The sequence below is a fragment of the Podarcis pityusensis genome (assembly GCF_964106645.2).
Source record: "Podarcis pityusensis genome assembly, chromosome: 5".
In the NCBI taxonomy this organism is placed as follows: domain Eukaryota; kingdom Metazoa; phylum Chordata; class Lepidosauria; order Squamata; family Lacertidae; genus Podarcis; species Podarcis pityusensis.
In genome coordinates, this window is record NC_138032.1 from 44,168,614 (window position 1) to 44,185,625 (window position 17,012).

Consider the following 17,012-nt stretch of genomic DNA (forward strand, 5'->3'; position numbering starts at 1 on the left):
CATGACAGATCAAACAAATTCAAATATTTATTTTGCTGGAAGTAAAATGAATAGAGGGAGATACTGCCATTTATATATTTGAGCCTTTTGAGACTGTTTCATGATTTGTGGATAACAAATGCGGCATCCAAGTATGATTATTCTTAATTCCTTTGATGCAGACTTCAGTAGTCTATGTCCAATTACCTTCATAATCTTGGCTTTGATCTCTCTTCATTCCATCCTTTTTATATGGATTGGTCCATAGAGAACTTTAGTATATCAGATATAAATATACAGATCAGCTTAAATTTTAAATAACTGTGGTTGTTTTAAGATATACAAATGTCATAAAAGGAATATTATTACAAGCTGATTAAAATGCTAAAAATTACAAGCAAATATTATGGTGCAAATATGAAATGTATTTTTGCTACACATAAAATTACTGGAATAAAAACTGTGGGTTAATTTGATCTTGTGCTTTTTTGAAAAATTGAGCTTTTCTTTTGTTGAAATAATAAGCTAATCAGTCTATCTGTCTCATGAAGTTGTTTAATTTCACCATATATGCCATATCCCAGATAATCAATATCACAGTGTCTGTAGAGCTTATCCATTTTGGGCAAATCTTTTTTGCTCTTGTCCATAAACTGTCATTTCTCAGGCCTTAAGGTATGCAAATATTATTATCTCAGCATCTCTTAGGAGATCATAACTCAGTATGCTTGTTATTTCTTTCAACACATTTCCAAAAGGACTCATTAGACGTACTCATATTATATGAATAGGCGTGTGTAGCACATTTCTTTGGGATGTGTAGCCAGGAATTTTTCTCTGTTTATTTCAACAAAGAAAGAAATGGAATAATAGGTAAAAGAAAATAGCAAAGAAAAGATAAAGAGGCAGAAAGCTAACAAAGCAACCATGAAAGAACGGCCAAGAAGCCAAAACAGGACATTTTTCATGCAGAGAAAAAGACCCATGTTGAGCTGACCAGAGGCAGGGCAGATCTAGCTGAGGGCAGCCAGTGGGAGCTGGTAAGTCAGTCAGCCAATGGGGGAGAGGGAGAATGGAATTTAAGATTCAGATAGGGACTGTCTGAGAGAATGCAGGCAGAGATTGTCTGTGGGTTCGATAGGGACCTGGGATTGGAGATATGGACTTTCTGTCTGGGTGGGCGGAAGGGGTCTCTGACTATCTGAGTGGAATTAGAAAGGGTTGATGTCAGTGAGGACAGATAATGAATTGACTGTCAGTTAGAGATAGAGATTGTATGCGGACAGACAAGGTTCTATCTGCCTGGAGGGAAGGTCAAGACTCTAGAAGGGCTGAAAGTGTTTTATGGGGTAGTGTAAGGCAATAGTCATCCTAGAAAGAATTTATGTCTAGTGACAGGTTTAAATCATTTTTTAAAAAACAAACTTAAAAGCTCTGTTTGAAACAGTTTTGTACCTGTCAAAAGTAACCATTAATCTACAGTATAACATCTTGGAGTGTAAACAAAGTTCAAATTTTGTTCTAAAAGTGCCTTATCCTTATTTAGATGTTCTGAATGAGGGTTAAGTGTTTGCAATTATAATATATTGCTGCTGGTAAATATAAACAATATCATGAACAGTTAATTGAAAAACTGCTGAGGAAATACAGGCAGAGATTTATCTAAAACACACCTACAGTAGTGGTCACACTACTGAGCTTAAGTGAAGGGTGTCTGTCACGCCCTCCTCTTCCTATACTGCTCCTGCTGGAGCCAGTCACCCCAACATTGCTTCCAGAAAGGAACGCAAGCAGAAGCTGCGGATCCATTCCAGCCTTTTTATTCTGCCTGTGTCTCTCTTTGTCTTTTTAAAGAACGGTTATAATGAACCTATATTGCACACTGCTATAATAATGTATTTAAAAAAACAACTGATAGCTGAAAACCTTATTGATTTTCATGATCTAGGGAGAAAGCAAGATGATAGGGCCTTCTGTGTATAGAAGAGCCCCTGCTGAGCCTCTGCTATTGATTGCTGTTAGAATGTTGGCAACATCTAGCCATGAATACTTCACTGTTACTCTCCTCTTCCTTCTGCTTCCCCAGAATGCTGGGCCTGAGTGGCCAATTTTTTTTTAAAGTGAATTATCAGGACTATATTTAAAAGGATTATAGAAGGCCTGGACTTCATGAAACTACAAAGCTTAAGCATCTTTTAAAGTGCTGCCAGCAGATTGAAAAATAGCTGTCTCCTCTTTTATTTCAAGAATGCAAAGTACAAAGCAACTACTGATAATTTGTATTTATCCATTTTTTAAAAAATCACAATTTTTATCCCTTCAGTTTATAAGCATGCCCAATCCTCATTGCACCATTAAGATTGGGGGAATGGGGAGATTTCCTTCACCAGGAAAAACAAAACAAAAAACAAAACTGTACTTCTGTAAATGTGTCATTTCTCACAGTCATTCTGGTGCATGGATGCTATTTTAGTTACATAAAGGATGACCCTTGGAGAACTAAAATCACTATGTGGGGCTCTGCAACAGAACATTGCAGTGTGTCAATGGTGTGTGTATGCTGAGCATCTGACTGAAGCAGGCGAAGTTAGCATCAAAGTCTGTTTTAGATTTGGCTTGCTTTGTGGAAAAAATGTTTATTTTTAGTTTCCAAACATTTAAAAAAATATAGCCAGTTGGCATGCAAGTCATTGGGTGTGAGGATTTTCCAATTAATTATTTATTAAACAAATGTATATGTTCGTTTTGCACCCCAATTCAGATGGATTTGAGCCAAGATCATTGTGATAGTAGGCTAGGCCTAGACAATTAAGAGGGTCAGCTGTATTAAAGCTGTCCCACTTTCCAGTCATTCAGCAAAGACAAAATAAAGACAGCTTCTTCGAGATTTTGCAGAACTTTTATTTCACGTTCAAACTCTAAACACATAAGTGTACACATGAACTTCATTGGACCGTGCCACAATATCTCTGTGTTTGGAACATCTAATTATATTTACAGTAATTTCTTCAAAGATGCATGGATTGCAAACAATAACTCTAGGCTACCCCCAGCTTCCTCTGTAAAAAAAGCAGAGAAAGAAAGTGACAAAAGATTAGTATTTCTTCAGTTGCTTGCTCTTTTTATGAATAATATAATTTGTGCTATTAATATTTTTTAAATTTTCATTTGAATTTATTATAATTATGTCTATGTATACTTAGTGAAAAACAACTGTGCAAGTTTCTATGTATTTATTTCTTTAAAAATAAAAACCCTGGCAGTTCATACCATCTAAATAGAAAGGTCTTGTGCTGATTTTGGACAGTTCTCAAGTTTTAGGGAGCTACTTATTTATTCATTACTAAGGCAAAATATAAGGCTGTAACCATCAGAAAGATATATTGGGTAGGAATTAAATGTGTGGGAAAGAACCCAATCATAGCTGGCATTTTTTAAGGCCTTTTCCCCATGGAGAAATGTGTCTGCTTTCAGATTTACAAGGTGTAGGTAATGTGTTAGATAGGGGACTTCTCTGTAAAGCTTTGCTTGTCAGGATTATTGTACATGCATGGAAGATGTTCCCCATTTTAGCCAATGGGTTATAATATAAGGTTTTGAGTGGAAGAAGCCCAAAACATGGATAACCACCGGCAAATAGGCATGTGCATAAGCTTTTCAAAACTATACTTACCCTCATTGCTTAACTACTTTAAGTGTTGAAATTCACACTTTCCACTAAAACAGTTTCATGCTTCTGTTAATTCTAGAAGATGTTTTTTGTTTGATACCATCTGTTGGCAGGATTTGACATTCTTTCAAAAAATAATGCCCAGTTGAAGTGTAATAACCAAATGGCTTGGAGTTTGAGAATGAGCAAGTGTGAGCATCAGACTTTTGCCCTTCTCCTTTATGTCGTAGGTGATGGAAATTTGTTTACTTGTTTACTAAAAATATTTTAAACTGTCCTTTAGAAAGATACGAGGGCAGTATACAAAGGCCTCACAAAACAGAACATAAGAATAAAATACCCTAAAAATAGTAAAGATCATTCAAAGCATCATTGTCATGGAGGAAAGTAAAAACAAGCAAAGCAGACTATAAAGCCAATTCTAAAATTTAAAAATGCCTGCAAAAACAATTAACTTTTAACCTGGAACCAAAATGATTGTAACATAGTGCCAGTCAGTGTCATGATTCACATGACACGTTGAAACCATCGTTTATGAATGAGCAGTGTGCTAGGGCATGCTGCATAAAAGACTACTCTATTCTCAAGCACAGTGGGCAGGAAACAAACCAGAGGTTGTCTTGCTGTTAACCACAAGGGTTGGGTTGCATGTTAACAGCTGTCCAATCTCTGATTTGTATGGTAGGTTAGGCTGAGAGATTGTTATCAAGGTCACCCAGGGAGGGAGCTTCATGGCTGAATGGCGATTTGTACTTGGGTTTCCCCAGTCTCAGTTTGACATACCGGTACGTTTTGCTTCTAGTATATCTAGCAATGTTATGTGTGGTTGACATGTGTCGCTGCAATAATTGGAGGCTTTACCTTGGACATTTTCTCTTAGTAGTAGTAGTTGCTGTGTTGAGGACAGCAGCAGCTGTGGACCAGGGAAAGAGCTAAATCTTTCTTTTATATCTTCAAAAGTTGGCAGGCATGAATGATTAAACCTGGTGTATAACGCAGAAACTCTCTCTGACAGCTAAGTAGGCTGCTCCTCCTGCCCCGCCTCTGCTTCCCAACAAAATGTTAATTGGCTGAAGCAGAATCTGGTAAGCACAGTACAGACAGAAGCCCTGTTGTGTCCTACACCCTTGTTTGTGCTACTCTTTCCACATCATTGTTCCTGTGTCAAGAATTTTGTTAAGTTGTCTTCAGTTTTAGGGTCGCAAGACCCTTTAGTTAGAACTGCTGAATTCACAGAAGAGAAGACGAATTATTAAACTGCTATTTGATTAAAATCTTGCCTTAGAACTTGTGTTTTGTCACTAAACTCAAGTTGCATAGTAAGAGTCCTCTAGATTGTAACTTCATCTTAGTATTGTTGGGACTGCCATGGAAAGACCGATCTTGCATGACACTGTATGGTGAGTTAAGGCCTGGCTTTCAAGCTTTAATGTTTACTGGCTCTAGGGGATTTGAATTGGCCTTCATATCATTTTTTCACATGGGTGGTTTTCTGTAGTTTAATTGAGCAGTCACTGTGAATTTTGTGGTTTGTGTGGGGAAGAGAGACGTTTCTAAAGTAGTCTACACCCGAATAGACACAAACAGGTGGGTCTCCAGCAGAGAAATTAGCATTTGAAAACCAGCTCCAAATGGCTAGGATTTCTCAGGAAAAGGAGTCTGGGCAGCAAAAAAATGTGGGGATCGATCAGCATAGAATTGAGTGAGCATTTGACATGCAGAATATTGTGACAGAAAGACAGGCTTCAAGAATGAATGCCTTTGTAGCTTTGTTCATTTTGGAGAACTGTGACTGTGAGGCCTTCATCATTAAAACATTTAGTTAATCAGCAGAATCTAGGATGATCCATCTGACCTGGGAAGTATTAGGAATTGGAATTTAAGTTGGACTGTTAAGTTTATTTAATGGTGTAGAACAACCACTTCTAGTTCTTCTTCCACTAAAGTCTTTAAATGCATATGGAATCCATTTTACACAGGCTTTTAAACAACCAGTAAGTTCTTTTTTTCACACTATGCAACTGGTGTAACTGAACAGTTTATCATATTTAGTTTTAAGCAATTCTTATCTGATACTTTTCCTTATCTGCCAGTTAATGGAGAGGCATTTCCTTTATACTCATGTCAGCACTTATGTTTCCCACACCCAACCCTTTGGCCAAATTGTTGTAGCTTGGTGATGATACAGTGAGGCTGTTCTGGGAAACTGCAAAGGGTTTCCATTGGGGTGAAGGCATTTTCTGACCCAATCCTATGTATATCTTAAGTAGACTTGAAAATCTACTTAACTATTTTGCTCATTATTTTCTCCTTACTCTTATGGGCTACAGTGCAGTACAAATAAATGTCCCTGCCTTTGTGGGTTTTAGTGTGGCGTTACTTTCTGCTTATGTGTGGCTCTTTTGTTTATCTAAGCTGTAATGTTGTAAAATCTTCTCTGTGCTCAGAATCTGGGTGCTCCCCATACTCTACAGTTGTATTTTCATCATCAGGATAATGTTGATATTGAGCAAACTGTCACAATTTTGGTTTAAGGCTTCTTAAATTTCGAATACATTTTAAACCTCAATTCAGACTTCTATAGTCAAGGTTGGGAATCCTGGGTAGCTTGCTTTTTTTTTAAGTAAAAAGTCAAATTCAGCTTTTTAAAAAAATGTAGAACTAAATTTATGCCTAAATTAACAGTGAGGACATCTGGTGGATGATCAGAGTTACCACAAGAGGCTAAGTAGATTCAGTCTTTTAACCTGTCAATTGAACAGAATTTGTCTGAAACTTTTCTGGTCACCAATTCATTAATGCTTGCTGAAATGATAGATCCATCCAAGATGTGTTCATTTGTACTGAATATAGTGATGTGTGAACATCAGAAATGCAATAACAAGCATCAGTTGCAGAACACATTTTTTAAAAACCCTCTGCTTTTTTAAAGAGTTCTTGCTGTCTTGTTTTGCATTTGTAAACCTCCTTTCTCGGATTTATGTGCATTCTTGCACTGCCTTGGGAATTTGTAGTGCAGGGAAGGTTGGTGAGCTAATGAGCTTCCCTGGCCAACTGATATCTCATAGACTATGTGACCCTAGAGCCTAGTTAGTATGATGAATCTAGATGTCACAGGTTCATAGTCAATATATAAACTTGAAATAATCTTAGTTTACATTTCAAGCAAGAGGAAGAATTTCACGTCAAGGGAGCTCTCCATGAAATATACGTAGGCATTCTAGACTGGGAATGTTTCTATTCAAAGCTCATTCATTTTGTCATGATCATGAGAATTTTCTAAAGAGCATCTTGGTATGGTGGGTCTCCTTTTAATCTACTGATAAAAGGTGCTAGAATGAAAAGAAGATTGGTATCATCTCAGAAGTGCATGGCTGTTAATTCAAGGTGTGAATGTTGCAATTTTAGGCCTGTTGAGAAGAAGGATCATCCATAAACAAACACTTCCCGCAGATCAGTTTATATGATAATAGAGGAATGCTAGTCTTGATGCATATTACAGCATGCCATTGAGTGGGAGCAACTGAAGTGCACCATGCACATTTTGTGTGTATGAGGAGTATAAGATTAGGAATACCAGATGTCTGAACCAAGCAAGCTATAATGTGTTAATGGGATGAGCTCCACCTTACCTTCATTCCTGAAGTGTTGTCTGATTTAGAAAGCTCTATCTGCTATCCTGACTCTCACTGTGACCATTCACGATCGGGCAAGAAGAAAGAAGATGATCAGTACCTTACTTAAATATTCTTTCAGACTTCATTATCATATGGTATCTCTCCATAGCAGGAGGAAAATAGTGCAAATCATGTACTTGTCACCTCTTCTATTGCCCAAATGGGAAAGTAACTTCAAACAGACTGTGAGGCTGGTTTTCGTGATTGCATTTCAGTGGATTTGCTGCAGCTGGTATTTAAAGATTTGTTCCTGAGAAAGTTGATTCTAACCTCTTTTTTCCACTTGACTTCAAAGCTAATGTTGAGCAGTTTAAATACAAAAATCAAATTGAGTGGGGAAGCTGATCATTTATGAAATGTGTGTTAAACCAGCTGTGGTTCACCTGGAACCCCATTCTCCAACCAAATTCCAGGAGCCCTTGCATCTAGAAGACAGAGCCAACAAAAAAGCTTGTGTTGTAGTTTGCTGTTCTTCTCCATGCTTTCAAACCTCCTGTTACCAGGCACTACATTATGTTTGTGAGGCCAGTGTACATTATCCATATGTAGTCCAGACTACAGTTGACTTGAAATAACTAAAATGCATAATTCAGCTGGTTGAGTGGAGCTGCAATTTGCATGTTAAATTAGAAGAATATACTACATACTGCTTAATACAGTGGTACCTCAGGTTACATACGCTTCAGGTTACAGACTCCGCTAACCCAGAAATAGTGCTTCAGGTTAAGAACTTTGCTTCATTCAGGATGAGAAAAGAAATCGTGCTCCGGTGGTGCAGCGGCAGCAGGAGGCCCCATTAGCTAAAGTGGTGCTTCAGGTTAAGAACAATTTCAGGTTAAGTACAGACCTCCGGAACGAATTAAGTACTTAACCCGAGGTACCACTGTATAGAACTGGGGCCACAGTCAGTCCCTGCGGCTCATGTGAGGCAAATCTCCATGGCAGTCTGGAGCCATAATCAGGCCTAATGCAATCATGTGATGGCAGTGGGGTCTGGTTTGGTGCATGTGCACAATCGCAGGTTGTTATGTACATTAACCACTCATCTTACATGAACCCCAACATACAGATTCCCTGTACATAGGCAAGAGCTACTTGCCTTTCTATAATGTTGGTATTAACGAGTTGATGCACCAAATATCAGCATAGCTTTATCAAGCAGTTTCTCTCCTTTTTTGTTTTTTGTACTATATCACCATAGATGATGGGTAACAGTAACAGGAAAAATTATATATCTTGTTTAGTGAGGATGTTTCCTCAGTGTTGTTAAGGCTTTTTGTGTAGGCATCTTTTTTTTTAAAGCAGCTAGAAATATGTATTCATTGCTCATATTTCTCTTTCCCCACCAGAAAATACATTTTGTAGTGGTGATCATGTATCGTGGCATAGTCCGTTAGACAACAGTGAGTCGAGGATCCAACATATGCTGCTGACTGAAGATCCACAAATGCAGCCAGTTCAAACACCATTTGGGGTGGTAACTTTTCTTCAGGTATGGTAACAGAATCAATATTCTGGGTATTCATTTAAGGAGCTAATAACTGAAATGAACAATGGAGTTTTCTTTGAAATGAGATTGTGGTAACTATGGGGTACTTAAAAGCAGGTGCAGGTTTGGCATGGGTGAAGGCAAAACTAGATCTTTTCCATCATCCATTATGGTAATATTTCATGTCACTTAAATAATATTTTTCAAATGTCAGGGGGTTTTTTTTATTGCTATGTATATCTAATATGATACTGAGCCTTTTCAGCTGTGAAAAGCTTTCCAGTACCCTGAGTAAATTCTGCATATTTTCATGTTCTTGTCAACTTAATTGGATGGAGTGCTTTCATTCATGGAATGCATATTCTTGGATTCTGATTTCCAGGGGCTTTTTTATGGTGTGCTAGCCCTTGCCTTAAGAAGCATGGAGAAGTGGTTCAGGTGATGTGCTATTGTTCAGGAAACCTCCAATAAAAGCTGAGGGAAAAGTTGAGGCCTGAATATTAATTCCCACTGTTATAACAACACTTGTCTGGTGAAGATCAGGAATAGGGAGCCGGTGGCTGAGTTGGTCTGAGAGGCTACCCTATGTAAGGTCTTACCAGAGGAAGGTCACACACCTGGGTTTTTTAAGTTGGCTAAACTGTTCAGGTAGCCAGAAGTGCAGCAAGAGGAGCTTTGGGGTACAGAGGCTGATTGTCCCCGGTAACTGGACTGGGTTGTGGGAGTAATTGACTGGGGTGGAAGTTCAGAGAATTTGGCCTGAGGTAAAAGCTGCTTAAAGGCTAGTGTCAGGAACAGAAACTGTCACCAGGCAGCTTAGGACCCCAGTGTAAATTGGAGTACAGTGGTACCTTGGTTTAAGAATAGCTTAGTTTATGAACAACTTGGATTAAGAACAATGCAAACCCGGAAGTAGGTGTTTTGGTTTGTGAACTTTGCCTTGGAAGCAGAACATGTTCCGCTTCCTGTTGAGTGTGTTCCATTTGTAAATTGAGTCCCCCTCTGCTATGGGAAAGTACACCGTGGTTTAAGAACGCTTTAGTTTAAGAACGGACTTCTGGAACAGATTAAGTTCATAAACCAAGATACCACTGTATTCCTTATGTACATAGTATCTTTTTAATACACTAGCAATCCTAGTTGAAATTCTTTCCAACTTTAGTGTTTAGTGTTGGTGTCCATCTTATACCTAAGCTTAATATATCAGTTACTAGGAGGTTTTGTAAGTATTCTGAGAGTATTAATAGCAAAAGTGAAGAACTGCAAATACATAAATCTGGGTTTAAACAGAGTAAAGCTGGGAGAATCGATATCCCTGACTTTTTGCAAAATATTACTACTACAGCTGCTTATTCATAGGCCTTAACAGGGCAACGGGAAAACTCTACCATGATACAGTCCGCAATATCTATTTTTTACATACAAAACGAAGTATATTTCAACTAGTATTGAAGTATTGTAGTTAACTTAGCAATTATTGTGTGTTTAAAGTTTTTTTGTGTGTGTGTCTTGATTTACGAGGCAGCTGGTGATATTTACTGATCTGGCATAGCTTGGTATGTTGCAATGGTAGCAAACTTGTTTAACCTCAGAATGATGTATTGCCTTCCACTGTGCCAATGAACAGATCACTCCATATACAGTTGGCTGTGTGTATTATTCCAGAAAAGATCTAGGCTTTGCAGATGCAAGGTTGTTGCTTCATCTCTATGGTTCTGTTGAGGAGCTCAACATGTGAAAACAAATGTGAAGGATTTGTATAGCCATGCCCTTGTCCTTATTAGTCATCTTACTAAGTTCTGACAGGAAGACTGAGAATGTGCCATGGGCTGACATATTTCCTGTTCCTTTTCCTTCTCCATTTCTGTGTTTCCTTTGACTATAGTTTGACATGATATTTGAATCAGGAAAGCTATGGTCAATACTAATCTAACCGCCCCAGGTACAAATCCATATTATGGAATTAGCACTTATCATAAGATGCCCAATCAGGGATCACAGAATCACTGAATTGTAGAGTTGGAAGGGAACAATGAGGATCACCTAGTCCAACCCCCTGCAGTGCAGGAATCTTTCGTCCAATATGCAGCTCAAACCCATGATTCTGAGATTAAGAGTCTCATGCTCTACCAACTGTGATATCCTTCATAGTAAATCTAGGTAACGGTAAAGGGACCCCTGACCATTAGGTCCAGTCGTGACCGATTCTGGGGTTGCGCACTCATCTCGCTCTATAGGCCGAGGGAGCCGGCGTTTGTCCGCAGACAGCTTCTGGGTCATGTGGCCCGCATGACTAAGCCGCTTCTGGCGAACCAGAGCAGCACACGGAAATGCCGTTTACCTTCCCGCCGGAGCGGTTCCTATTTATCTACTTGCACTTTGACGTGTTTTCGAACTGCTAGGTTGGCAGGAGCAGGGACCAAGCAACTGGAGCTCACCCCGTCGCAGGGATTCGAAACGCCGACCTTCTGATCGGCAAATCCTAGGCTCTGTGGTTTAACCCACAGCGCCACCCGCGTCCCTCATAGTAAATCTAGTTCATGCTAAATGAAATCTAGATGAAACATGATGGAGGAGGGATTTCTCAAAAAAGAGTGTATAACCAGAGTCTCAAAGTCTTGGATATGGTACTCCAATGTAGATCTTGATCCTAATATATGTTACAAGTGTGTACCCCCCCTCTAACCCCTTTTCCAGATTGTTGGCGTCTGTACAGAGGAGCTTCATGCAGCACAGCAGTGGAACGGACAGGGTATATTGGAACTGCTTCGGACTGTTCCTGTGTAAGTACAGCATTGCCAGCTAACTAATAACAGTATTATAAATATTCTTTAAAGAAATATTGCCTGATAAAGATGAATGCAATCATAAAAGCTTATAAATTCTACACCTGGAATAAATTATGTAGTTTGGGATATCTGCATATACATTGACATGGTTTATTCTGATGTCAAAGCTCAATTTGAATTTTTCAGTCTTTTTGCTCAAAGTTTGTGGAACCTTGTTCAGACCAGTGGCTACACACCCTCATAGAGAACTTTGGGTGCAGGGATGCATGCTGGAGGCAAAAGTGGGCAGGGTAAGAGGCATGGGTGGGCAGAGAATACCTCTCTACATTTTGTGAGATACATTCCATCCACATCAAAGTTAAGAGGCTTCTTCACTGTCCCACCCACCCACCCACATCTCTCCCACTTCCATCCAGGCCAAGTAAGAAGCACTAGTACAGTTTAAGGATACTTTCCATCCAAGCAAAAGCCCTTAAGGTTTGTGTGGAGCAGAACTGGTGGGGTTATGACCTTGAGAGACACATGACTTAGTTGGGAGCTTCTGAGGGCCAGATGCAGAAACCCGAAGATCTGCATTTGGGCCCCACATATGAGGTTCTCCACCTCTGCTTGGGAATGTTTGAGTATCTTTTATTTTAGAAATTAAATTAATCTAGAAATGCATATTTGACCATTTGCTTTTTCTGTATTTAAAATTCCATTATCAATTTTTAATCTTTTGCCCTAGAAAAGTATTTAAGTGCTCGGGCTCTTATTTAATACAAGCCCTCCACCCTTAAACATGAATTACAGAATTTCCACTTCTAGGAACGAAAGCTGTGGAACAAAGAAGCTCAATATGAGTATTATCTGAAGAAAACTGGTTTGTCATCTGTCTTGTACAGTTTAATTCTAGAAAATGCTGACAGTACAAGGATTACATGACTTTTGAGGTTCTTTCCAATTCTGTACTTTTATCTTTGGACATGAATAATTTTTTTGCTAATTGTTCTCTGCTTTCGAATTGAGGGGCCATTTATATGCAGGAAGGGTAAGTCCAGGCCATGAAGATCCCTGTCTCTCTTTGATGTTACAACTATTTTTACCCTCTTGCTGTGAGATATTGCAGTCATACGGAAAATTGGGGTCTGTTTTCTTCACGATAAATGGGAAAACAGTACAGATTACCATCCTGTAGTTAAATTGTCCATTTTCTGTAGTTGAATTAGAGGCTTAACAATAATCCAACATCTAAAATGGACAGGTAGAAGTGCTAATTACTCATCCAGAACCCCAAATTTATCCTTCCTTCCTGTCCCTTATTGCATTTGCACTAAAATCAGTGGAGACCTAGAAGCACTGGGGCAATGGTAGTACAGTCACTTATTTTTCTTTTTTGATTTTGTTTATAGAGCAGGAGGCCCATGGTTGATAACAGACATGCGACGTGGAGAGACCATATTTGAAATAGATCCACACCTGCAAGTATGTAACTACTCAATCTGGTCCTAGATGACAGCAGAGCATTGCTTTCTTAGTCATGAGGAACAGCTACCTTCTGATAACTGAATGTGCTCAGGATAGACTTGTTGATTACTGTCAGAAGCTGCTGGGACTCAACCTGGGTATCTTTGGAATACCATTTCCTAGAGGCAATGGTTGTAGATCACTGATTGCCTGATCAAAGTGTGATTGGCTTCACTGAGTATCCCTGAACTCATTTCAACAGCTTAATATTGGGCAACTGGGCCACAAGCAGCTCAGTCTCCTACCCTACTGAACCTCTATTTTCCCTGCCTTGTCTGTTTTCTAGTGCACGTGTGCTTTGGAGAGGGTGGGAATGAATGGGGAAGTCATTTGCTACATGCAATTTTCTCTGCAAGTTTACAAGGTACGACAATGACAGAGTAGGGTTCCTGTGCCTTTAACAGTTGTGCAGAAATTTAGCACGTGTAATTATGAAGAATTTTATATACTAACCTTCACCAGAAGGACATAATAACCAACACAGCATACTCTGGTTCTCTTCAGATCATATTGAACAACACAGCAACCATACAGTACAAAAAGCTGAAAAGCAATTACCTCTGTACAGCTCTTAATAAAGCACAATGTCAAACTGTTCATAAATACATTTAATACAGAATTTTGTTGCTGTAGTAGGAGAAGCTTACCTTTCCAAATTTGGCATTAAAAATGGCGAAACACTGCATGTGTGAGTCTGGTAGGCCAGAGTGAAATTTTCTTTCACCATGCCAAAGAGCTAAGCATATTTGATTGGTGCAGCAGAGAAATAAGTTTCTTAAATGTAGTTCCATTAGAGTTGAGTGTATATGTTTACATGTGAAAAGAAAATTTGAATAAATATTTTCTCCTTGGTTTTTACATTAAACTGCTGCAGTTGCTTCTCCTTGTAAGGCTCCCTTCACTGCTATATTTAGCTTAACAGCATCATCTGGTGGTGAATTTTAGAAGCTGACACAAGTAATTTTCCTAAGTTGCTCTGTCTACATTTTGAATTTCTGGTTTGCATGTAATGCAGGAATACTATGTTCAGAACTTTTCATTCAGATATTCAGATTTAACCTTGTAGAATCACTATGAGGTTGATTCTTCGACAGTCAGGCATTGTTCAAAGGGGGAAATTTGATAATCACAAGTGACGTGTGTCGGGAGGATGTATTGAGGATTCATTGAAACCTATTCTTGATGTAACAACTTTTTGCAAAATTTAGTTTTGATGAATTAAAAGCTGTGGCTCACATTTCCTTTCCTTTAGCACAATGTGGGACAGTATAAAAGCCCTTCATTTCTCAAGTGCTGACGGCCAATAAAATGTAGAATGGGGATCTCCAATTTTCCATTTGCAAACAAGAGACTCTACCTTGGGTTCCAAACACACACCACCAAGTGCTCACATGGCAACCATACAAATGCATACACAATCCCATCTCCCCCCTGCAATTAGTTTTGGGGGGGATAGTGTTTCAGCCTGTGATATTCCTGGAGAGTTCAGCTGGGGAGGTAAGAGTTAACTGTGGCTCCTCAGCTAGGAGATCACACACGCACAGTTTTCTCCACCCCATAAATTACATTGGGGGACAGAGGGACATGTTATGGTAGAAAGCTACTTTAAAGCCTAATTACAGTGGGGAGTGTGTGGATGTTTTGGTGGGGAGGACACAGCTGCTTGGATGGGGGCGGGGAAGGAAAGAGTAATCCTTCCCTTCTCCAGCAGTGACAACTTCAGACTTTGCCCCTCCTTTGGAATTAGACTTAAAAGAAGCCTTTTATTATAGCCAATAGAAGGCTTCCTTGAATCTTAATCGTGGTGAGGGGGGTGGTTTCAGGGTGAGGTTCACTCCAAAGAAGAGGATTAACCCTTTCCTCCCCAGCTGTGACCCTCAAAGTCGCCCTCCCCTGCTGTAATTAGCCTTGGAAAAAGTCTTCTAATGGCCACACCGGAAGGCTTTTCATTATAAGTTGTATAAATATAGAGTTTTAATATTCCATATTTTAATATTCCAGAATGGCTTTGCATTGATATTTGAAATGTGTTTATATGTCTTCAGTGGAATTCATTGATTTGTAGAAATGTATGGACACTTAGGTTATCATTCCAGTTTAAAAAGTTTTTTTAATGAGGCATAAGGGTGAGTAATTGAACTATATTTTTGTTTCTGAAATAATGTTTTGCCTGTCTGGGATTTTGACTATAACGATTTCTACTTACCTTTGTCTTAGATAATAATGACTGAGCCACAGAAAAAGACTCCGTGTTGAAATGTGTCTGGCTGTTTTGTTTTTAGAAGCCCTTGTTTTTAATTGGCAGTGGCTTGTAAGTGAAAAAGAAGCGCTTATATTTATATTCATTTATACTGTTCATTTTATCTTATGGAATATTAAAAATCTATTTTTATACAGTTTAGAATTGAATGTTTTCCCCTTAATTCTGTCAAGTTGCATTTTTGTCAAGGGTAGTGGAATCTTTTTTCCTTTGTTTTCACCAGAAGGCTGCTTTGAAGCCTAATTTCAAGGAGCCGGGGTGGGGGGTGGGATGACAAGGCAGGAGTTTGAAGACTTGCGGGCATCCACAGGCTCTGTGTTGGTGAACCACAATCTAGGAAAACATACTCCATGAGGTTGTAGTTCCTGTAGTGGCACAGGTGGGATTTTGGCTTCAAAAGACTTGGCTGTTTTGGATCTTTTTTAAGCAGGACAGAGTTGATAAAGGGATTGAGACAGACGGTTCGAACCTGAGTGGTGTCAGTGCTAAGTGTGCCTGGGATGATCTTAGCCGGCCGCCAGAGGATGACGAAGACAGTAGAAGTATCTGCATTGGCACACATCCCCGACGATTGTCTGGGAAAGGTAAGAGGGAACCCGGAAAGCCACTCGGAAGGTTGTTTTCTCGGCATCACAGCTAAGTTGGATGGAGTTCTCACACTGTTGTGTTTCTAAATAGGTACAATTTGTTTACAACTTGAAATACTTGCAGTATTCCTCCATTACAACCTTGATCTTTTGTTTTCATCCGATGTCAGCATACAAAAAATACAATGTTTTTGGACTATTATAAGAAGATAGTTCCCTATTTTTAAAAATTCTTTTTACAAGTCACATACTTGATAATCACAGGTATTTTTAAAAGTGGTAGAAGGCATGGCTAAAAGTATGAAATTGGGAGGCTGTATTGCATCAAGTTATGTATTAAACCCGGAAACCAGATATTTGGTGTGCTTTATGAGGTCTTCATTAAATTTAATATGATTATTTTATGAGCAAAGTTGCTTCGTATGGAACTTGAATTTTTTGTTATATCAAATTAAATTCAAAGCCCAAAACTCAAGGTTTAGCTCTCCCAACCCTCTCAATTTTTGCTCATTTATTTATAGCAAACCTGAATCACTTTGTACTCTGTGTGCTGCTCAGCAGTTAGTGTCGGTTCTGTGGTGTTTCATCTCCCCCCACCCCGCAACTACTCTCTTTTAAAACAAACAAAATTACATTTAACTTCTTCTTCTATAGCTTCTGATTGTGGTTTGGAGGGTAAGCACCATGAATAACAACAACAACAGTAAATTTACACAAACATACACACACACCCCTGACTGGGTTGCCCAGCCACTCGGCGGCTCCCAAATCAGCCAAGAATAGTTTGTCTTAGTGCAGGAAAGGAAGGAAGCCATATGAGTGGGGAAGCGTGTGAAGTTTGTTTCTAATCTTCCGGTCCATGCTCTGGAGGACCATCTGAACTGAACCTGACCCAGTTTTTAAACTATCGTTTCAGATACAGAGCAAATCCGGGAGACTCTGCGAAGGGGACTTGAGATTAACAGCAAGCCTGTTCTGCCCCCAATTAACCATCAGAGACAGAATGGACTGAATAATGACAGAGCTCCGTAAGTTTAGTTTTGTGTTTGGGTCCT

At 39.1% G+C, this 17,012-nt stretch overlaps 1 protein-coding gene and 1 long non-coding RNA gene across 3 annotated transcripts in view; one reads left to right on the top strand and one right to left on the bottom strand.

Moving 5' to 3' along the window:
• The window catches only part of LOC308477535, a 74,391-nt gene that overhangs the window by 42,400 nt on the left and 14,979 nt on the right, over positions 1-17,012 (bottom strand). The gene's annotated exons all lie outside the window — the stretch shown is intronic.
• Positions 1-17,012, top strand: part of SUFU (SUFU negative regulator of hedgehog signaling) — a 76,392-nt gene that overhangs the window by 16,054 nt on the left and 43,326 nt on the right. The window contains exons 4-8 of one of the 2 annotated variants that reach the window (XM_081006189.1): positions 8,676-8,818; positions 11,513-11,598; positions 12,996-13,068; positions 15,801-15,954; positions 16,874-16,985. In XM_081006189.1, coding sequence (XP_080862315.1) covers positions 8,676-8,818; positions 11,513-11,598; positions 12,996-13,068; positions 15,801-15,954; positions 16,874-16,985 — 568 coding nt within the window. Of the gene's footprint in view, positions 1-8,675; positions 8,819-11,512; positions 11,599-12,995; positions 13,069-15,797; positions 15,955-16,873; positions 16,986-17,012 lie in introns of both variants that reach the window. The other variant, XM_081006188.1, reaches the window with a different exon arrangement.